Genomic DNA, 24169 nt, shown 5'->3' with positions numbered 1-24169 from the left:
ATTTCAACTAGCTCAGATGTTCACACAATGATATTTATGGAAATGACCAGGCTGGTAACTCTATATTTAGTTTCTTGTGGAATCTCTGCTATTTCCCAAATATGATGTCCATAATTTTTTTCTAAATTCTTATTAAGACAAGGTCTTGCTATGTAGCCCCAACTGGATTCAAACTCATGATGATCCCCCTGTCTTAGTCTTTGTTTGTTTGTTTTTCTAGCTGGTTCTTACTGGGTAGCTCTGGCTGTCCTGGAACTCACTGCACATAGACCCAGGCTGTCCTGGAAAACACAGAGATCTGCCTGCCTCTGTTGGAGTTACACTATACCACTATGCCCAGCTTTATTAGCCAGGTAGTGTTGTTTGCCTAGTGGGTTTGTTGTCGTTTTTTTTTTTTCAAGATAGGAACTTGTTATATAGTCCTGAACTCTATATGTAGACCAGGCTGTCCCTAAACGTGTGCTGGGACTAACTACACTATGAGCCACCAAGCCTAGCCACTCATCTTTTTTATATTCCAAGGGGTCTGAGGAGGTCTCGGTGTGGCTCAGCACGAGGAGCACACTAAGCATCCATCAGTGGATGAACAAATAAGGAAGCACACCCTGAGTGTGTGTACCCTGACACAGAGTACTGTGTAGACTTATAAAGAAGGGCATGCGGTGACCTGGAACACAGCTGTAACTGCAGAACACCATGCTAAGTGGAATGAAGCCAAGAGCAGAGAGAGAAGTGCTGTGTGATCTCATTTGTGTGAAATTTAAAAAGCCAGTCTCATAGAATCTGTAGAAAAGTGGTAACCAGAGAAGGTTGGAGAGAGGAAAGTTGGTCCAAGGGCACAAAGGTACAGTTAGACTGGAAAAGTAAGTTTCGTTGACCCATGGTATTGCATGGAGGCTGTGGTTTATATACCGTGTACTTGGAAGCTACTAATAGACTGAAGATACTAATAGACTTATTTTTTTAAACATTCTTGTAAGAAAAAGTCAAGCTGGTGAGGTGATGGATATATTAGTGTGATTGAGTCTTCCTACAATGTACATATGGATTGAAAACATATCTTACACACAATTATTAGTGAACTAAAAATAAGACTGGAAGACTGGTTGTGGTGGCAACAGGTGTTTAATCTCAGGTCTAGGGAGGCAGAGGTGAATTGATTTCTGCCTGTTCGAGGCCAGCGTGGTCCACAGTGTAAGTTCCAGACCAGTCAGGAATACACAGTGAGACCCTTCATCAAAATAAAAATGCACTACCCCAAGCTAAACGAGACAACGAAGCCAAGAAAACTGACGACATTGTCAGTTTTATGGAGCCGATGCACCTGTGTACTTCCAAGGCCAAGCTCGGCATTGCAAAGTGAATTGAATGGAAACTTGCTTTTAATCTGGAACAGTGTGAAAAGAACACCAGCAAAAACACCTGTAACAGAGACACTATGATCTGGTTCTAGAAAAGGTAAGTATGAGCTGGAATATAGCTATCGTGAAGACAATATTAGCTTATAAGGCCATATTATCTTACTCTGTGTACAGTGCATGCTATAGATAACAGGCTAAGCAAGGCTTCTCACTGCCTGACTCCAGTTCTTAGCAACAGCTTTCCCCATTTCCACTTATGAAACGAGAGATTGAATAGTCTTTACCACATTGCTCTCTAGCTTGTGAAATATGCCTAATTCGCATAAAATACAGCAAAAAAGGAGTCAATTTTTTATGAACAAATCGGGACTACACATTGAGCTAATATCTTCTCTATGCTAGTTTAATAAAAACATGTTTTTATTATTATATTTAAACATTTATTTATAAAATAGAGCCTAACTCTATAGGGCAGGAAGTATGTAGCTCAAGCTGTCTTTGACATTGAGCAATCCTCTTGCCACAGTCTCTGGAGTGTTGGATTATAGGTGTAAGCCGCGGTGCACAGCCCTTTGGAAACCAATTTCACCTGTTCCCTTTGTAGGATGTAGGAAGGGAAAAACTAGAAAGCCACTGAATCGTGTGTACGGCCGTGCTCCCCGAGATGAACTCCAACATCCTTTTAAAAGGCTTAGGCAGCCAGAGCACGGCGGACACGTAACCCAGGCTCGGGATTTCCTAGTGTTGAGAAAGGATGGGCTGGCTGGCGTGAGCTCCGGGGCGGGGCGGGCAGGACGGCGCAGGCCCCGGGCAGTGTGGCTCGGGGGATACCCCGACCCCGGAAGGACCGCGTCTTTGCGCCGGACGAGCTGCAGGCCAGGTGTACCGGAGGCGGGTGCGTGAGCGGGGCGCGCAGGAAGGCGGCCGCCCGAGGCTCGCGTGGACAGAGGCGCGCGCCGCTGCACGTCCGCAGGGGAGGCGGGAGCGCGGAGGGCGCAGGGCGGAGCGCGGGGCGGGGCCGGCGCAGGCTACTTCAGCGGGCGCGCGGCCTGCGCCGGGGAGCCAAGCACGGCGGCGCGGGTAGAGGGCGGTGGGCGGCGAGCGGCGATGGGCCGCGCCTGGGGCTTGCTCGTTGGACTCCTGGGCGTCGTGTGGCTGCTGCGCTTGGGCCACGGCGAGGAGCGGCGGCCGGAGACAGCGGCACAGCGCTGCTTCTGCCAGGTGAGGCGCGCGGGCGGCCCAGGGGCTGCGCATCTCCGGGCGCCGGCGATCCTGATGCGCGGCCCGCACCGCGTTCCCGATCGCCCCGGGACGGGGCACCCTTCGATGGGCGTGGGCGCCTGGCCAGCTTGTCACACTGCTTCCTTGCATCCTGCCTTGGCTGCTCCGTGTCCACAGGACCGGGGGTTCTGAATGGACCCGGCACCTGGGCACCTCGTGCGAGCGGTGCCGGGGACGTCCCCAGCCTTTCTGTTCCCGATATGGACTCTTGGGGAGACTAGTTGTTCTTTAGGTCTTGTCGTTGTCAAGAGGTTGAATGACCTTGAGGGGCTCTTTGGGTGGCCTGATCTAACTGCCTGGTGTCTTTGCGGCTGTTGTTGTCCTGTGACTTCTCGGCCTGTGTATGGTGCACCTTGCCCCTGAAGCTTATTCTCGTATACTGACACTTCCTTTGCGGAATCCGAGGTAGGCCCTAGCTCTTCTGTATTCAAGTTTGATTATGAGCTGTGATTATTTACTTCTGTAGGAGATGTGGGTTCCGTGAGCAAAACATTCAAAGAATTTTATTTTCTTAGTGTAGCCTGTAAATTTTGTATGAGGCCGTTTAGGCTAGGCGCATTGAAATAACTGTGAATTTCATTTTGCTGTCTTAAGGAAATGCTAACAGCTTGGAAATACCCAGAAGTATCATATTCAGTCGATGTGCTAGTCTCTTAGTGCTTTCTTGTAAAGCCTGGAAGAACTCTCGAATATTAGCGGTTCCCCAGACTTTCTTCTGTTTAAAAGTGTATTAGATCATTTTATTACTGAGATACTTAATATGTAAATTGTATTGTTAAACAGACGTTCACGACCACACCTGGCGCTGGCCAGCACCCTTTCCCCCTCGACTTGTTCATTACTGTTCTTTACGATGTTTAAAATACAGGTTTGTTTTGTGGGTATGTATATTGTACCTGTGAATGTACGCATTGTAGGGGGTGCTTTTAGTCCACAGCTTGCAGGAACCTCTCCCCAACCACCACATGGGACACCGGGATCCACCTCGGGTCCTCAGGCAAATGACCAAGCATTGGCTTTCTTATAGCCCTATAAGCAGTGGCTCTTCTTATAGCCACCTTTTTGGTGGACTTCGATTTCTGAAATTACATCTATAAAAAAATGGAGGGATAGACAGCCAGGTCACTCGTGGGTCTTATTATTTGTGATCAGAAATACGTGTATGCTGCATATGATACTGTAAGATAAGCACTCGAGTGTCAGGAAGAAGGGGTGTTATCTGTTTCATCGCTTTAAACTTTTGGATTTTATTGTTTTGTTGAGTAATTTTGGAGCAGAAGTGAGTTGTTAGAAGTCCAGAAAAAGGCCATTTTTCTATTGATTACAAATTTAAGGTAAACAGTTTCAACATCTAAACACTTGAGATAGGAAGCTTTTAACTAGAGTGTTGAGAAAAGATACTAGGAGTTACACTTTCAAGTATGTTCTCTGGGTAATGGTATTCAAATACTGTTTGACTCTTCAACTTTGTTATACAACCAATCTTTTTGGATATTTACTTAAAATTGAGGAACTTTTAATTATTTTTGCATTTTCCCTTGGTTAGTAATAAGGGGTTTTTTTTGGTTTTTTTTTTTTTAGCTGTTGTCAAAATATCTTCAGATCAATCGATCCATCTATCTGTCAGTCTGTCTGTCTATCTGCCTATCTTTAGCCATTTTTAACATAGCCCTGGCTGTTCTGGAAATCACTGTGTAGTCTAGGCTGTCCTTGCCCTGACAGAGGTTTCACTGCCTCTGCCTCCTAAGTACTGTGATTAGAAGCAAGGGTCACCAGCCCAGCTCTTATTTGTTTTTTGGATTTATTTATTTTTATTTAATGTGTATTTGCCTGCATGTCTGCACCCCACATCCGTGAAGTGTCTGAGTAGGCCAGAAGAGGTTGTTGGATCCCACGGAACTATAGCGTGGGCCACCATGTGGGTGCTGGGAATAGAGCTCAGGTCCTGTGGAAGAGCAGTACTTGCTCTTACATACTGAGCTCTCTTCAGTCCGCAATAACCTCAGAGTTTCGAAACAGGGATTCTCACTCTGTAGGTCAAGGTGGCCTCCAACTTACAGAGCTCCTCCTCTGCCTCCAGAGAGCTTGGTTTAAAGGTGTGTCCCACAACCATCTAAGCCACTTTTTCTTTAAAGGAAGTTTCTGGTTTTCCTCTTCAGAGTCAACTTTGAGTAATAGCAAGATAGCCTGGAGCAGTGGTGTTTGTGTGTAACATCTGCAGACAGCTTGATCAGGGTCTTCTGGTCAGCCTGGGTTACATAGTGAGCTTCTTGTTTCCAAAGTATAGCCTAGCCAATGACAGAAATAGTCAAAATAGTCAGTTTGTTGTTGTTGTTGTTGTTGTTTTTGTTTTCTCCTTCCTGCTGTGGGTCTTTGTTACCATGTTTGCCTTGGGTTACCTCATCACCACCTACCTCCTGTTGTCACATGGGTATCTGGTTTGTAATGGGGTTCAGTTCATAGATGCTGTCTGGGTCAGAGCAGTCGGTGGCTGTTTGACCTTAGAAAGTCATTGCAACAAGTCCCTAGTGCTTGTTGAGATCAAAACTGAGTTAAAAAATGGTTTTCAAACCTAGCATTTGATTGGTGCTCAGCAGATGTTCGGGAGATTTCAGTGTAAGATGTTAGAAAAATTGAGCCAGCTGCTTGTTGGCATAGCTTGCTGGGATTGGGCTTTTTGATGGGGGATGGCTGTAATGAATCTTTGGGCTCGCTGAGGTACTACATAGATTGTGCTGGTTTCGAGTCCTTTTAACATGATCTTTCACTGTATGTTATAAATCATTAAAAAAAATTTTAGCTTTATGTCTATGAGTGTTTTGCCTACTTGTATGTATGTGTGCCATGTGAGCGCCAGGAGCCTCTGGAACTGGAGTTAGATAGTTGTGAGCTATGTGGAGGCTGCAAGAACAGCCACAGAGGCCTATTCCAACCCTTACATATAAACTCTTTTCATAATAGTGTTTTATTGTTTACTGTTCATTACTCGAAATGGTTAATTGTTTGGGACCTGTAAATCTTCCTTACAACCACTTGCTTTTTATTATCCCATTAAAACGTTAGCTAATAATATTACTAACTTATAAGGAAAGTTGGCTCTTATCCCCCTTTGAATAAACAATCTCCCGTGCAGGAAGTACTCCTCCTGTGAACCGAAATAGTATTTGTTATCACCAATACAGACTTATTGCTATTTTATTTTCTGACAGTTAGGTTGAATTAGGCATCATTTGATGACGTGAATGTAGTAAAACTTTAGGTGCAAGTAGTGAAATATATTTTAAAGATTTCTTAGAAGAAATACTGAAAATTGTTTTGGAGGACATATGAATATATTTTGCACTTAATTAATTTAAAATGAGTGTATATTCCTTTTCACTAAAACTGTTTTATTGTTTTCAAGTCTAGTAAGCAGTAGCAGTGCTCAGCCACCTGAGTGTGGGGGAGGCCTGCCTCAGGCTGCTGGGTGGGTGGGTAGGTGGGGGAGGCCTGCCTCAGGCTGCTGGGTGGGTGGGTGGGTGGGGGAGGCCTGCCTCAGGCTGCTGCTGCTGGTGTTGGTGGGGCACTGTAGATACCTGAGTGTGGTAGGTTTGCCTTGAGCTGCTACAGGAAGGACACTCATGTCAGCTTTACAAACACATGAGTTTTTGCTTGGAGTACATTGTAGACATAATCTCCAAACATGTTCTTCAGTAGATTTAACCTTCTAAGTGTCCTGCTAAATCAGTTTTAAAAATAGCTTTACTTGTTAGGCTGAGTTGCTGGGCTGTGGGAGAGATGATTTGTTTGTTGGTGGGTGGGTGTATTAAATCCTAGTCAGAGGGATCTTTGAAACAGGTTATACTGGTGAGGTAGCCATTGACTCTTTAAGTGCCTGTTGCATCTCTGACTTTTCTGAATAGAGCGTATGGAAGAAATACTTGTGAGTCACTTCACAATGCTGTGTGTTTTTTCTTCCTTCCTTCCTTTCTCTCTTAAAAAAAAATATGTACTTATTTTATGTATGTGAGTATTTCACCTACAATTGTGAAACATATGCATGCCTGTGGAGGTCAGATGAGGACGTCGGATTCCCTGGAACTGGAGTTACAGTTGTGAGCCACCATGTTGGCTCTGAGAATTGAACCTTGGAACTCCACAATAACATCAAGAGCTTTTGACTGCTGAGTAATCCCTCTAGCCCCACATTGGGAACTTGAGTAAAACTAAGACTTTAGGCAGAGATAGTTGACAGTATGGTACGGGGGGCAGTGGACCATGAGAGGTAGCCTGGTCCTCAGTTGAACTAAAGGCTTTGAAGCCCTGGAGATCCTGAATGGACAATGGTAGGAGCTTTACTTGCTCCTGGGCACCAGGCTCCTGTCACTAGCTGCAGCCCAATTTAGATTTGTGGCCATCAGTCACAAGGGCAATCAGATCAAGAAATAGGAACCTGTAGTCACATAGTCTCAAGACAGAGATCTCCATGCTAAAGAGGTACCTAGAGGTCTGGAGGGCTTGGCCAATAAGTTTTCCATCCTAGACACTCCTCCCTGCCAAAGGTATTTACTCTCAGGCCCACCCTGAGAAGTGGGGTATGGTTTTATGCATCCACTCTCCGCCATGGCAATGAATGATTGAGAACCATGACTCTTTTCATCAGACTACACCATGGAGAACCCTAGAGAAAGCCTTAGCCTACAGAGTCACTGTCTAATCTCCTGTAGAAGGCCTCTCTGCACTCCCAGCCACAACCACCACAATATTGCCACCATCAAGCCAAAGACTCTCTCCGTGGGACTAGCTCTTCTTCTCTCCCCGGCCCTGGGCTAGACACAGCCTGCAGGCCCCCAACTCCATTCTCAGCTCTTCCCTGGCTTCTAGCAGCGCCTGGGTGTCCAAGAGACTGAGAACCAGATGACAGGCCCCGGGACCCCCAAGCCAGCTCTGGCTTTTCCACCCCAAGTGAGCTGCGTGGGGTACATGCAGTCAAACTCCTCGCTATTTTGCCTCCCCAAGTGGCCATGCCCTGTGGCAGAGCAGATGCAGGACCTACAATCGTATGCCTTATAATCTGGTATAGATTTTTTTTTGTTTGTTGTATCCTTTGATTTACAATGTCCCAGTTTTTTTTCTTCCCATCTTAGTCAGTCAGTCTGCCTGTCTCTCACTCTTGCTCTCCTTTCCTTGCTTTTGCTCTCATGCATGTACGCTTGTTCCCACCCCACTCCCCCCCAGCTCTTTTCCTTCTTTCTCCTCCTTTCATGAATTCTATATGTGAGGCCAGGCAAATCTTTCTTTGGTTTAATTCACTTAGCATGTCCGCCGGGGCTACTGAGGTCAAATAGCAGAATCTTACTCTGTGTATGTGGCATTTTCTACCATTTGTTTATCTTGGTTGGGGATTTAGAGGTTCAGTGCACAGCAACATCAGAAGTATGGCTAGTAGTGTACTCAGCAGTTTTGCTAGATGAGTATGCTACAGCTGTTCTTCTCATGGGGTAGACCGGTAATTGTATGTAATTGTATGTTAACTGGTCCTGTTATGGTAATCATTTTACTATATGTAACATGTTACACCATGATGTGTATTTTAAAGAATTATTTATATATTTTATGGATACAAGTACACTGTAGCTATCTTCAGATACACCAGAAGAGGGCATCAGATCCCATTACAGATGGTTGTGAGCCACCGTGTGGTTGCTGGGAATTGAACTCAGGACTTCTGGAAGAACAGTCAGTGCTCTTAACTGCTGAGCCATCTCTCCAGCCCCATGATGTATATTTTAAAATATAGAGTAATATTTATTTTAAAAAACTATGTTCTTTGAAGAAATGTGTCTGTGTGCATGCTGTGGAGCCCTTGAACGCTAGAGGAGGGCATTGGATTCCTTGTGAGCTGGAGTTAGAGTTGTTTGTGAGCTACTTCACAAACCAGTGGGTACTGGGATTGGAACTCTGGTCCTCATGATAGAGGAGCTGCGCCCTTAATGATTGGGCCATCTTTCTAGCCCCTCTGGTCACAAAACACAGTAAAAATTAAATACCCTAGTTCTTTGACAAAGCACATTTTGAGTATATACATTTACTTACTGAGAAACAGCAGGGTGGTATATTCTAGAAGATGTTTTTATACACAAATACCCTGGGATGTTAAAATCAAGCTAAATTATCATGACACCATCGCCCAGCTAGCTGCACATGTGGTGAGAATACTGAAGCTCTGTTCTCTTAACAAATATGCACTATTACTAGCTATGGTCGCCATGATGTTCATTCAGAGCCCGGAAGCTATTTATCCTGTATTTCTCCACGTCTTCCACTTCTACCCTTAGTGTCCTTGATCTTCCTTAGATCTCACAAGTGAGGAAGGTCGTGAAGTAACCTTTATATCTAGCTTATTTTGCTTCCAGATTCATCCAGGATGCCACAAAGGACAGAATAATAGTTCATTGTGTGGTGTGTGTGTCACATTATCCACTCTTGCCCTGACAAATACCTAGATGCTTTTGTACCTCGGATATTGTGTGATGCAGGGAGCACAGGTGTGCAGGTCTCTTGGAGCCAGTGGTTTTATTTCTTTTGGATGTGTCCCCAGAAGTGGGATTGCTAGATCCAGCTATGTTTCTAGTTCCTTGAGGAGTATCCACACTGGTTTCCATCATGTAATAAGTGTTCCTGTTTCAGTGTGTGCTCACCAACCCTGCTTCCACCTTGGTTGCATGTCTTAAGATTTTATTTGCTTGATGCTATTATAAATGGAATTGCTTTCTTGTTTTTTTTTCCCCCGATAGTCTCATTTATTAGTTTCTAGAACACAACTGATTTGATTTTTGTAGCCTATGACTTTATTAAAATAATTTGAGTGTTTTTTTTTTTCTTTTGGTGGAGTTCTCAAGTTTTTGCATGTACTGCCTAAGATCTGAAAATTCTGATTTTAGTTTTTTATTTTTAGTTTGAATTCCTTTTCTTTTTTTCCTTCTGTCTTCCTTTTCCCTTTTTTTTTTTTTTTTTTTTTTCTTCGAGACAGGGGTTCTCTGTATAGCCCTGGCTGTCCTGGAACTCACTCTGTAGACCAGGCTGGCCTCAGAACTCAGAAATCCGCCTGCCTCTGCCTCCCAAGTGCTGGGATTAAAGGCGTGTGCCATCACCGTCTTCCCTTTCCTTAATTGATGCTTGGACAAGCGCTTTTCATAAGAAACACATACAAGAAATACAACTGTATAGTTCTTTGAATGAGAACAAGATTGATCTACAATAGAAGTAGGCTTTCTTAGTATTGTACACAAGACTGTGAGGAGGGTGTTTTTGGTTGGTTGTTAGTTTGTTTTGTCATTCATTGTGAATTAAAAAATACCTCTTGCAAAATAAGATCCTATACAGAGTGGTCAGCCTTCAAACTGTTTACATATCAAATCACAAAGATGGACGCAACAGATTATATTTATGTATATCTGTGATTACAGATTTCCTTTCTTGCCTATTGTATTTGACTACATCAACTGTAGTCAGTGGAGAGTGTGCCTGAGCCTCCCTACCCCCACCCCACACTAGTTTTTCCATAATCTGGGCCCTCGTTCCAGTGGGAAGGCTGGAATAATCCAGTGTTAGAAACTTTGACTACAAACTAGGCCTGTATTTCTTTCCCATTAGGGAAATGTGGGCTGCTTTGGAGAGTAATGAGCCAGGTTAACAGTGATGCTTAGCAATCAAGCATTTCCAAATCTGCAGGTTGGAAATTATTCTTCTATATTATTATAATTATTATTATTATATTAAATTATTCTTCACAGCACAGTGACAGAGGTGGGCCTTAGACCCGCTCGGCCTGACTGCAGAGCACGGGAGCTGGCAGTGGGCACCTCCAGAGGCTCCGTACCTCTCACTGGCTAGGCCTGCAACTGGGCTAGGCTTCTGTCATCCTACTGTCTCTCCGCGTGGGCCTTTTTACGCATAGTGTTAGTTTTCCTACCCAGAGCTTAGGTTCCCGCGGCAGGCAGGGTTGTGCTTTGGGATGGCACCGTGAGTACCGCAGCAGTGGAAGCAGGTCCCAAGCATAGCACCAGGCCGGCGATTGTTTCATCTAACACCTGTCGCCTGTCCCGGGACTTTTCTTCTAAGAGTCTGTGGGTTGTATTAGTGGTGTTCTGCCCAAGCCCTTGCTTGTGACTGCTTTGGTAACATGCCTGTTGTTCTCCAGATCCTCGAACTGAGCTGACATCACACCTGCCACACTTCTGCCAAGGATGGGCTTCTGCCTCACCTCTTGGCCAGCATACCTGAACTGTCAGTAGGCTTGGATCTCCAAGTGTCTTTGTGTCTTCACTGAGCGCTCAGTTGAAACTCTGTTTTTATTTTGTTTCCTTGGCCACCCTGTTGCCCGAGGTTGTAGTGGCGAATGTGGCCTATTCCACATGAAGGGTAAAGGGAAGAAGGCTTAAAAGCTCTCATTGTGCTGCCTCTTGTCCCTCTGCAGTCTCCTGGCTGTGTGCCACCTCTGCTCTGGGGGACCTTGTGTTCCTTCCGGGCTCTGGGCTTCCTCTGCTGCAGGTTAGGATGGCGAGTGGACAGTCAGAAAGCGAGGCGCGAAGGATCATCCGCGCGAAGGGTCATCCTTACTGCGTTTGTTCCTTGCCTTGTGGGTGTGCTGCTGCTACACATGCTCTTGAGCGTGGGGCAGGAGGAGCAGCAGGCAGAGCTCAGCCACTCACCTGCCCACCCCATCACTGAGACCCACTGTGTCTTCCAGAAGCACGGTGCCACAGGCTGGGATCGCAACAGTGAAAAAACCTGATTTTATCCCAGTGATTTGATACTCTAGTTCAAAGGGGTCTCAGCCTTCCTGATGCTGTGACCCCTTCATACAGTTCCTCATGCTGGGGTGAGTCCCGGCCGTAAAGTTCCTGCATTACTGCTTCATAACTGTAGTTTTGCTGCTATAAATTGTAATGTGAATATCCGACATGCAGGATTATCTGATATATGGCCCCCAAAGGGATGTGGACCCTCAGGTTGAGAAATGCTGCTCTAGTTGATGCACTAGATAACAGCCAGGATAGTGAGGTAATTCTAATACAGCAGTACTATGTGGAATGTTCTGGAAGCTCCCAGGAGAGGCAGTTGAGCCCACAGTGATAGAAGAGCGCCTAAGTGTGTCTGAAAGTGATTGTGCTTAGCGACATCCTGCAGGTTGATTTCCACGTTGTCAGTGACCTCGTGGGACGGTTGGCTTCGGCACAGGTGGGCTCAATCTGGGTTACCTTTTCTAACTCGCCAGCTCCATGTGCTGGTCTCTTCTTGCCCTTCCTGCTGTTTCTGTTATTCTTTTGTAACAGTTCAAATCAAAGGCTAGAAGTAGTAGGTGATTTCTATCCTTCCAAACTCAAAAGGAGTGAAAATAGAAATGATAGGATATATGGATCAGATTGCTAGAAACTAGAACCAGAAAAATCAGTAAACTACTGAGCCATCTCCCACCCCCATTACTGGTTTTCAATGTTCTTAAATGAAGATAGTATGGGATTTCATATAGTCCAAGGGTAAATATTAATCCAGTGTTTTAATAAAGTTTTACTTACTTGTTTTCTTATTTATTTACCCATATTTATTTATTTATTTATGTTCTTTTGAGACAGGGTTTCTCTGTGTAGCCCTTGCTGTCGTGGAACTTACTCTGTAAACCAGGCTGGTCTTGAACGTAGAGATCTGCCTTCCTCTGCCATCCCAAATACAGGAATTAAAGGCATGTGACACCACTGTCTGGCCACTTTCTTATTTTTTTTAAATGATCTTTTTAAAAAAAAATTTATTTTTTATTTTTCAAAAATTGTTTATTTTATGTATATGAGTACACTGTAGCTGTCCTCAGATGCACCAGAAGAGGGCATCGGATCCTGTTACAGGTGGCTGTGAGCCACCATGTGGTTCCTGGGAATTGAACTCAGACTTCTGAAAGGGCAGTCAGTGCTCTTAACCTCTCCAGTCCCCACTTTCTTATTTTTAAAAAATGTTTTTAATTATGTGTTTGTGCACATATCTGTGTGGGGTATGTGCATGAGTGTCATGCCTGGGTAGGCCGGAAGAAAGCATTGGATCTATCACAGCTGGAGTTACAGGTGGTCTGAGCCACCTGACAGGGGTGTTGGGAACCAAGCTTGGGTCCTCTGGAAGAGAATCGCAAGTTCCTAACTGCTGAGTCATCATTCTAGCCCTCACTTCCTTTTAGATACTGTCTTTACTAACTCTTGGAGAACGTCATATCTGTCTGTAATGCATTTTGATTCTGTCCGTCTGATCTCCTCTTCCTACTCTTCCCAGCCAGGCTGATTTAGATCTGCCTGCTTCTGCTTCCCAAGCACTGGGATTAAAAGTGGCCATGACGCTTGGCTATCCTCTATAAAAATACTGTTCTCTGAGACCAATTTGTGCTGCTCTGTATGTATGGGTGTGTGGCCAGCCATGGGAGCAGGGAGCATGGTCAACCTACCAGGGACCACATCCCTAAAGAAAACTCTCCGGGGCAGCTGTCAATTCCTCCTCAGTGCGGGGATTGTGGCACTTCCTTATTTTCAATGTAGTTTACAGTGCAAACATATCACACCAAAGGATTATGGGTAATGCATTTTTCTATTTTTTGAATCATTATGTACTTGTTATTTAATGTTACATTACTTTTATTAAGTACGTGCTTAGCTCCAAATAAATGTCCAAAACCATTCAGTTTTACAGCCAGTAACATTGGCTGATTGTAAATTCTCATTTCATCCTGGTGTAGAAAGTCAATAGTTTGATCTAGGATGTAGGGTCATGACATTCGTGCTAAGCATTTGTGGTAAGTTTATTACCCAAATGTTGGCCAGTAGTCGGGGTTGTTAGTCTTAAAGTGAGTTACTGTTTGTTTTATTCATTAGTATTACTTCTCTTTATACATTCACCAAGCTACATAACCTCAGAAAACAAGAGAGAGAGAGAGACAGACACACATATACACAGAGACAGACAGACAGACAGACAGACAGACAGACACAGTCCCAAGAAAACAGTACAGCCTTGCTCCAGCTAGCCAGGTGTAAGTGGGAGATGGGCTCTAGGGATCCCCTGGCCCTGTGTGTATCTTTCTTTCTTCTGATTGCAGTGTGTGTTCATCAGCTCATGGGATGAGATATGATTTGAGTTTCCTTGTTTCTTGGCCCAGCCACAGGGAGACATACCTCTCTCCTTTTTTTGTTTTGTTTTTGTTTTTGTTTTTCGAGACAGGGTTTCTCTATATAGCCCTGGCTGTCCTGGAACTCACTTTGTAGACCAGGCTGGCCTTGAACTCAGAAATCCACCTGCCTCTGCCTCCCGAGTGCTGGGATTAAAGGCGTGCGCCACCACCGCCTGGCACCTCTCTCTTTCTTAATCTCCGTGCCAGCCTTTGGTCAGGTCTGCTGGGTCCTGGAAGGTAAGGCTACAAGGTGACTGCTTGGGTCCAGGTCTGAGAACCTCTGAGCTCAGCTGAGCTTATGAAAGTGCCACAGTGTTGCTCTAGATTATTGGCATTATTGTTGGATTTTTGGCATTCTCTATCTTAGAGAACCAAGAGAAGGTGGGAAGATAATGTTGCTGAGTAGCAGGCTTTTAAAAAACAATAACTGTGTAAGGAGCAGGGCCTTGTGGCACCAGGGACCATTAAACCCGATGTTTCCTTTTCCGTTCTAACAGGTTAGTGGTTACCTGGACGACTGTACCTGTGATGTCGAGACCATCGATAAGTTTAATAACTACAGACTTTTCCCAAGACTACAAAAGCTTCTTGAAAGTGACTACTTTAGATATTACAAGGTACTTTCAACTTTTTAAAATATAAGTATGCTATAATGGATGGTTATATTTGCTGAGATGACTAATCATCAGTACTTTTACTGAAATTGGCAATTATATAAATGTGTACAAAGTTTAAGTTAAAATTTTATTTTTTTAAATTTAGTGTGTGTATGCATGCAAATGTCCGTGTGTGTGTGTGTGTGTGTGTGTGTGTGTGTGTGTGTGTGTGTACGTACATGCAGGAGCGTATGCCATGACATGCCTGTGAATGGAGGTCAAAGGACAACTTTGCATGCTTTTTTTTTTTTTTTTTTGTGAGTTCTGGGTTTGAAGCCCAGGATGTCAAGTTTGTGCAGCGAACACTTTTACCTGCTGGGCTGCCTCTGACTTAAAATGTATACGGTTAGTAGGAAAGCTCGGTTCACACAGGAACTGTTTGCTTGAGAAACCACCCACTGGACTTTGTATGTGTGCATACCTGTGCATGAGGAGACCCAAGGACAACTGTGGGTGCTGTTTCTCAGGCACAGTCCGTCCACTTGACTTTTCCAGACTTGGTGTCTTACTGGCCTGAGCTCTGGCAGTAGGCTAGACTGGTTGGTTTCTGTAATCTGGTCTCTGCTTCCCCAGCTCTGGGACTGCGAGTGTAAGCCACCATGCTTGCTTGCATTTACATGGCTTCTGAGAAGTAAACTCATGCCCTTATGTGCTTTACCAACTAAGCTCACCCCACAGCCCTGCTGGCTTAACTTCAGTAATTTCTAGAGGCAGAAACTGATTGGTTAAAATTGAAATAGAATGGTGAAATAGAAATTACTATATTATTCTCAAAATTGTTTCGTCAGCCATCAGATGGGCTCCAACTATTATAAATATTTGAGAGGACGCACTTTTGGATTTATTAAACACTTAACAGTAGTCGATCAGACCTGGTCCACACAGTTCCTTCCTGCTCTCCTGCTTAAATAGGAGCTGTGTGGTTCTGATTTGAGCCCTGACTCCCAGCTGCCATCTGTCCAGGGTCTGTTTAGTGGTAGTTTGTGCCTCTCTCTGGACTTACCCGCAGCTACACACTTATACAGACAAGGAAACTTGACAATAGGAGAAACAGTGTAGGCTGGAATAAAATATAACGACAACACGTGATCATGATGCTCAGGGCTTTATATTTTTTTATAACTTTCTATTCTTCTGTAGGTGAACTTGAAGAAGCCTTGTCCTTTCTGGAATGACATCAACCAGTGTGGAAGAAGAGACTGTGCCGTCAAACCCTGCCATTCTGTAAGAACTGCCCCGGCTGTCTCCATTCTTTACAGATTTCCAGAAAGGGCCAGCATTAGTCAAACTATAACTTGATTCTGCTTAAGTATAACATTCAGTTTACATATCATACACCTAAACTTACAAGTACAAAGCTTACCTTGTGCTTTCTACTGGACTTCTGATGAGGCAAGATGGTTGCTGCCTCTTCAGCCCTGGGATTACAGGGGCTGCCTCCTGCCGGGCTTCTCCCTCGGATGCTGAGGATTTGAACTCTGGTTCTCATGATTTTATGGGAAGCATTTTACTGACTGGGTGGTTGCTTAACCCCGTAAAATCTATTTTGAATTACACTTTTAATGATAATATATTATTATTATTATTATTATTATTATTATTATTATTATTATTATTGAGACAGGATCTTGCACCATGGAGCTCTGGTAGTCTAGAACCAAGCTGTCCTCAAAACTTGAGAGATTTGCTTCTGCCTGCCAAGTGTTGGGACTAAAAGTGTTCACCATCATTCCAATTTTTTTTTAAGTAAATTAAGTTTTTATGATTATTACACTTAATTTTTTTAGAGATTAATTTGATATATGTGAGTATACTATCGCTGTCTTCAGACACACCAGAAGAGGGCGTCAGATCCCATTACAGATGGATGTGAGCCACCATGTGGTTGCTGAGAATTGTACTCTTCCTCTGGAAGAGCAGTCAGTGCTCTTAACCGCTGTGGGAAGGGGCTTTGCAGGGAGGAGGGAACCAAGAGAAGTGGAAGTGATTCTAGAATGCACTTTGCACTTTATATGCGTGAGAAATTCCCCAAAACAAATTAATATTAAAAATTAAAAAAGAAAAACCTAAGATAATGGTAAAATTCCACCTCAAAATATTCTCATTTTGTAAATATATGTAACATTGGCAGAGAAATGTTGTGATTTAGAAAGATGATATAGTTTTGTGAGGCATGAGAGGAAAATGAGACCAGAGACTGGTGAAGGTTAATCAGCGTGTAATTTGAATAATGAATATTCTATGTGAGCTTGCTGGTTGCCAGGTCTTGGGTATATAAGCTTAGCTTTGCCCTTGTGTTTGCGCTTTAGTAGAGAGGAGCAGCACTAATTGAATTAACCCTTTCAACACACATATGCATGCTGAGAACATGCTGAGAATAGAGATAAGCCCGACACAGAGACACTCCCTCCCTCCCTGCAGACAAGCCTGAGCTTCATCCTGATACTTCCTAATAGGGACCAAAGAGTACCAAAGAGCATCTCAAGGGTTCTGGAATATTTGCCACAGATTAATTAGCTTGATACTGCGTTTGTCTTGTACATCAACAAGAGTTATAGAATGCTTTTAAGCATCTTTATACTTCCATGGGCCTTGGATTCTACTTACTTGTTTTATGGGAGAAGATCTTATTTCATTGTTCTTGCTATGTAGTCCAGGCTGGTCTCAAATACAGATAGCCTCTGTCCTCGGCCCTTGGACTGCTAGGGTTAAAGCTGTGTGCTGCCATACCTGTCGAATTTTTTTATTTACTTTAAAGAAATTATTTAAAAATTTCTAACTCTTCTCACCTAAAAATAGTCCCCAGTAATTTGTGAATTTTTCTCATACATCATAAGAATTTAAAATATTTTTCCAGAGGATACAATAAATGTGTTCTTTTTCAGGATGAAGTTCCTGATGGAATTAAGTCTGCGAGCTACAAGGTATGCACATACACTTACCGACGTGACTGGTGTCTATGTGAGCTTTGGAGAACACATTCTGCTCTCCTTAGTGAGAGCTAGTTCGTATTCAATAGCTTCTACTCCTTTAAAAACGTTGTATAAGACATTTAAGTAAAAGTGGATGGAAACCTACTTACTCATTATCCATCCAGCAGTTGCTGCGGATGCCCAGTTTTGTTTTCTCTGCATTTTCTACTTCACTTTCCCAATCATGTAAAGGTCAAGATTGGATTAAATCATTTTGTTTGAGAGCCATACAAAATTAGAGCATTTCAGAATTAAGTTAAATGCTTTTCAAAATTTTCTCAGAGAGTAGAACTTACGAGACATGAGTTAAATGATCACACACACTTGCACACAGGGAGTATTTTCTTATGTTCAGAGACTAATCAGCTGAAGTTATTGATAATTTCAAATGGATTAATCATAAAATATAGTTTTGAAGATTGTGACCAGTTTTACATAAAATTTAAAATAAGCTATTTTTAAAAATATTCTTTCTTTGGAAACATTTCTATAACCTAGTAAGGAGATAAATGTAATTAAGGTGATTAAATTATTAAATGGTACTAAGAAGCTATTTTAACTTAAAAAATGCAGATGAGATTTAAAAATTTTTGTTTCAACAAGTATACATAGGCATATATTTTTTGAATACATTAAAATGTATTAAATTGTTTTGGGTGTGGTCTTGAGTTTCTGGTCACTCCCCTGTCTCTGCCTCCCATCACTGCAGGCATACTGGGATTATAGATACCATTGCATTTGGCTTCTTACACGGCCTCTAGGGAGCAAACTCAGGCTACCACGCTCACACGACAAGCATGTCTATGTGTTAGACCCTGGCCTGGCCCTTTGATGTTTATCTTAAATTTTCTTTTGAAATAATTTTCAATCTATAGCTATACCACCCTGACCATGGCGAATCTTATCTGAAATAATCTCCGACTTGGTGATGTTATCAAGTCTCACGAGCTTGGTCTGTGCTGTACACAGGCCTAGTGGAAAAAAATGAATGTGCATGTTTAGATAGCACGAGGGAATCGTGTTGTTAGAGCATGCGCTTTAATACCTGAAGCTACTGGCATGCTTTGTATAAGGTGTTCCTCCAGTTATGGCGTGGGGGGAAGCTGAGACACATAAGTGCAGCCATGGCCATGAGGGAAGAGAAAGCCAGAGCTTATAGTCAAGTCACAAGGACACTGCCTTCTGATGTACCGCAAGGCTTCCATGTACCTCAGAAACTTTTCCTTGTGGACAGTGCAGTCACTGTTATGTCACAGTGATCTTTATTTTGTGACTATGATAGTAAATTGTGTTTCTGACAAAAGCAAGAGGCAAAAAAGCCTTTCACTTACTTTTTGGATGTAAGAGCTCATTTTATAAGTTTTGAAGCCTGGGTTGATAGTGGCAGGCAGAACCAGCCTGGTTAACTTTAATTCCTTAAAGTTGTGTGGCTTGTGCCTGTAATTCCAGCGTGCCTGGTTGAAACAGGGAAATTATGTGGTGAAGTCAGCTTTGGCCTACATAATGTGACCTTGTCTCAAAAACTAAAATGGAAGCAGCAGCTTTAAAATGTAGTAAATCTGATTTCTTTCCGTTTAGTATTCTGAGGAAGCCAACCGCATTGAAGAATGTGAGCAAGCTGAGCGACTTGGAGCCGTGGATGAGTCTCTGAGGTGATTTGCTTTTCGTGATCCGTTGTTTTTCTGCATCACAGTTAACTGGGAAAGAGAATAATGCAGTTTTCCTTATTTGAAGTGAGGAGACCCAGAAAGCTGTACTTCAGTGGACCAAGCATGATGATTCGTCAGACAGCTTCTGCGAAATTGACGGTATGACGTTTGTGAAAGTGTGCATTACGTACCAACCAACCTTCTTTCCTGTCTGCTTGCCTGCCTCCTTTCCACCTTCCCTCCTTTCCATTCACTGTATTAAGCATTAAACTCAGGCTTGGATGCTAGCCAAGTGCTTTACCAAGAGCTGCTCCAGAAGCTGCTCCCAATATTTTAAAAAATTATTTTAAAAATCGCAGTTCTAATAGTGTGACGGTTCCTCAAAGAGCTAAACACAGAACCATGGGACTTAACAATGACATTCCTTGGAATGTAACTCAAAAGAATTGGAGGAAGACTCAGACACAGGTAGATTAATGTTCATAAGAGGCACAAGGAAAAATGGTCTATGTGTCTATCACCACGTGCAAAAATAATTGAAATATGTTACATATGATACACATGCATGCTACTGAACGATAAGAAGAAATGAGCTTCCAGCAGATCCTGCAGTGGAGCAGAGCCTTGATTATAAAACGTTGTGAATGTAACTTACTGGTTCACTGAATATGGTGGAAATGGCCACTTTCATTATCTGTCTTTTTACTATAATTAAAAAAAATACTTTCTGTAAAACAATTTACCTATTACATTTTGCAGGTTTATGTAATTTAAGTAGTTTCTAGTTCTCTTTCTTTTGCATTTTGTAAAAGTATCTACATGTAGGAAAGAGGAAAACGTCATTTGTAGATGCTGCTGGAGTGCAGAGAATGTGGAGCCATGGCGTCGAGTCTGCAGCCGGTGCTGAAATTGCACAGCCTGACAGTGCATTAGGACCTTGATCAAGTTTTATTGATTGCTCTAATTCCTCCTTTTCTAGTATCTTTTTTGTTTTGTTTTGTTTTTTTTCGAGACAGGGTTTCTCTGTATAGCCCTGGCTGTCCTGGAACTCACTCTGTAGACCAGGCTGGCCTCGAACTCAGAAATCCTCCTGTCTCTGCCTGCCAAGTGCTGGGATTAGAGGCGTGCGCCACCACGCCCGGCTTAGTATCTTTTTTCTGTTTGCATTGTTTGCCTCTGCATTGGCTAGGCAAAATTAAATCAGATTTGAATTTTGATATTATTTCTATGGTTCTATAGTAGTGGACTAATGATCTTTTAAAAAGTTAGTGAAAAGGATGGGTGGTGGTAGACACCTTTAATCCAGCTGGTGATTGGTTGGCCATTCCTTCCGTCTCTGTTGCATCTTTGTCCTTGCATTTCATTTAGATTGGACAAGTTTTGGGTCGCAAGATTTGTGGGTGGGTTGGTGTCCTTATCCCTGGGGGTCCTGCCTAGCTATAGGAGGTGGTCTCTTGGGGCCCCATTGTTAAGCATCCCAGCTAAGGTCACCCGCATTGACTCCTGGGAGCCTGTCTAATCCCAAGTCTCTGGGACTTCCTAGAGATTCTCCCCTGACCCCAGCTAGCAGCTGCAGATTTCCATTAATTCTTCTGGCCTTCTGGCCCTTTCTGAGACAGGATTTTTCGATGTAGCCCTGGCTGTCCTGGAATTCACATTATAGACCAAGCTGGTCTCAAACTCAGACATCCTCCTGCCTGTCTCCCCAGTGCTGGGCTCAAAGGTGTACAGCACGGCCAACTCATATTTTCCTGTTTTTACCACTACAAGGTCAGGGATTTTTGTAACCTTTGTGTGCACCTCATGTGGCTGTTTGTTTCTCCCTTTTTCCTCCTCTTAAAACGTTGTTCTGAAATGGGTAAGATTTGGTGCCACATTTTATCTTGCAGATATACAGTCCCCCGATGCTGAGTATGTGGACTTACTCCTTAACCCTGAGCGCTACACAGGCTACAAGGGGCCAGACGCTTGGAGGATATGGAGTGTCATCTATGAAGAAAACTGTTTTAAGTATGTACTGTTGGTCTAGACCTGTGCAGATCAGGTTCACATTCTTAAAAGATTGACTAGGACATAGAAACTAAAATGCCCTGATTCCCTATGGGCATTGGCACAAGTTGCAACAACTTCTCTGAAGGCTTAGACCTTTCTAGGATTGGAGACACTGAACAAACACTCCTGAGTGGATTATATATAGGATCTCATTATGTAGATGAAGTAACTGGGGAGTCATGGGCTTTGCTTCATTTACCAAGACCACTGTAGCCAATGGTGGGGTGTAGATCAGCATCTACAGCTCAGGATTCCCTTTGTTACCCTCTCTCTTCTCTTTTCTGTGGCGCAGTTATTTTATCCTCTTCAACCTAAATTGATTTCCAAGAATAGCTCCAAGGTGACGTTTTTGTGTGCTAAACACGTCACAGACATTGCTCCTTTCGTTCTTATGGCAACAGTGTATCATAGTTATAACTGCTCATAGATGGAGAATCTGAAACTTTTAAGTTAGATGCTTGTTCAGTACTTGGGGAACCACCTCCTTTGTATTCTTAAGGAGTACACCTAAGATCCTTAGGTGACTGAGAAATGCTTCTGGTTCTTCACTTGGCAGCCTGAAGGCTCTTGTATATATTGTGTGTGTGTGTGTGTGTGCATGATTCTCCCAGAGACAAAAGATCTGTATGATAACACATTTCACTTTCTCAATCAGATACAACTAGAACATTATTGGTAACACTGACGTTCATCCTCTGCAATCCTTTTGTTTGTAGGCCACAGACAATTCAAAGGCCTTTGGCTTCTGGGCGAGGTGAGTTATTTGCATCTTCTCTTCTTTATTGGCAAGTGGATTTGGGTTAGACTGAAGAAGGCACAGGCAGCTTGTCGGGTAGTCTACTCATTGCTTCTAGCGAGTGATCTCACCCTTGCAAGCAGAGGTAAATATTCTTAGTCTTCTAAGGACATATATCATGGTGTTAGACCATTGTAATATGAAGATTAGGTTATATCTTTATTATCTGTTTTTGCAATGCACTGAGTAGTTGTTTGCTTACTTCAGTTTCATTCATCTCCCCAGATACATGAATATCCCAAACATTTACCTAATTTTTCAAAAATACTTGAGTTTGAGAGAAAGTTTAAGGGTGCAGTGGTTGGTCAGCATGGTTGAGGTCCTGGGCTTGATTCCCAGCCAAATAAGAAATACACACAGACACAGACACATACACACACACACCCCTCAAGTAAAAGACTTTACATTCTCATCACATTCCACATATGGTCTGATTATAAATCCACATGCCTTACATATCACTAAATATGTTTTTATGTCCATTTACATTCAAGATCTGGTCTAAATGCTGCCTTTCCCGAAACACTTCCCTTTCCAGTTGGAAGTCATCTCTGGCTCTCTGTGGAGCAGCACATGCTGGGTTTGCTTCCTTCTTAGAATGTTTACTGGTGGCATCATTCTGTGATTTATATATGTATTCACCTGCCCTAGTGCCTTGGGATATGGGCAGCAATATCTCAACATAGAGCCTGGTAGTTATGGAGTAAGTTGCTAGATACATTATGATGTCAATGGTTTTCCCCAGTGAACAGTTTCTTTAAAAGAATTAGAGAAATTGACACATTTTATAATTTCAATAAAATTTTAATTTTGGATACTGTCTAGCGCAGTGTAAAAATCACTTATTCTTGCAAGAACTGGTTATTCACCATTGTGCAGGCCTTATGTAGATGCCAAGAGGACGTGCAGATTCAAATTGCCCTCTCAGTTAGTAATGGTTTATAGAATAAACAATTTCTACATATGATTTCTGGTTTTTTTTTTAGAAATTACATATTCTTATTGCCTTAGTTACTTTTATATTGTTGCGAAGAGATACTGTGACCAAGAAAACTTATAAAAGAAAGCATTTGAGTTTTAGAGGGCTCAATTTAGAGTTTTCATTACAGTTTTAGAGGGTTAATCCATGACCACCATGGTAGGGAGTGTGGCAGCAGGCAGGTGAGCGTGGCACTGGAGAAGTAGCTGAGAGCTCACATATGATGCACAAGTCTAAGGCATTAGGGAGGCCCAACCTAGATGACCTGGGCTTTGTAAACCTAAAGCCCAGCTCCAGCGACACACCTCCTTGAACAAGGCCAATCTTCCTAATCCTTCCAGTTTGGGGACCAAGCATTGAAATGTAGGTGCTTGTAGTGGCCATTCTTATTCAAACCGCCAGGTATATTCTCCCAGGATGGACTTATTGATAGACTCTTCGCTGCCCTTTAAGCAAATATGTAAGGTTTTTATTTTCTCAGTTCATTTGAAAGCCACTGATGTCACAGTCAGCAAGCACGGCTATCAGGCAAGTCTGTCTGTCTTAGGAAAGAAAGAACATTTTCGGCTGTGTTGTATGTGGTGAGGCAGGGGAGGGTGTTTATCTAATTAGGTGAAGTACAAATTCATAGATAAGTGCTCTCTATTAGCAGCTCATATTTAATCACTTCCAGTCATTTTAGTGGAAATGGGAACTCTTTCAGTGATCATCAGAAAACAGGCTACATGGTATGTGACAAGGGACACAGTATAATACAGTTGTAACAAACATTGTTAGGTTTGTAACGGTGGGGAGGAGTTGTGGGGATGACAGAGGGAAGCTCATTAAATAAAGATGATCAGCAGTAGAGTGAAGGAAAAATGCATAAATAAAAACAGCATCTATAGTTACAGAACAGAGCCTCTAAATACCTAAGTAAACAAAAAATATCACACTTTCCAAAGTATAAATGGTCTTGGCAAGGCAAACTGGGATCTGGGTTTGGTTCCCAGTGCACGCATGGTGGCTTATAATCATCATAACTCCAGCTCCAGGGGTCTGAAGTCTTCTTCTGACGCATGAGGGCACACACATACATGCAGATAAAACACCGATACATATAAAACAAAATAAATAAATTTTAAAAATATTTTAAAACATTGGCAATGAGAACATGTTTAACAAACTGTGATGCTAAAGAAAAACCGACAAAATGTAATGAACTTGATGGTAGTTTTTAGAGGCTTTATTACCTT

General features: G+C 42.9%; 1 protein-coding gene across 1 annotated transcript in view; it reads left to right on the top strand.

Annotated features, from left to right (window-relative positions):
• The first annotated feature begins 2386 nt into the window (after nt 1-2386).
• Nucleotides 2387-24169, top strand: part of Ero1a (endoplasmic reticulum oxidoreductase 1 alpha) — a 35486-nt gene continuing 13703 nt past the window's right edge. Inside the window, exons 1-8 of the mRNA NM_015774.3 lie at nt 2387-2582; nt 14328-14447; nt 15627-15710; nt 17372-17410; nt 19037-19110; nt 19193-19266; nt 20997-21117; nt 21876-21913. Of these exons, the coding sequence (NP_056589.1) occupies nt 2469-2582; nt 14328-14447; nt 15627-15710; nt 17372-17410; nt 19037-19110; nt 19193-19266; nt 20997-21117; nt 21876-21913 (664 nt within the window). The 5' untranslated portion in view covers nt 2387-2468. The remainder of the gene's footprint in view (nt 2583-14327; nt 14448-15626; nt 15711-17371; nt 17411-19036; nt 19111-19192; nt 19267-20996; nt 21118-21875; nt 21914-24169) is intronic.

Source organism: Mus musculus, chromosome 14 (assembly GCF_000001635.26).
Source record: "Mus musculus strain C57BL/6J chromosome 14, GRCm38.p6 C57BL/6J".
Taxonomy (NCBI): Eukaryota; Metazoa; Chordata; class Mammalia; order Rodentia; family Muridae; genus Mus; species Mus musculus.
This window is presented reverse-complemented; position numbering and strand designations above follow the sequence as displayed.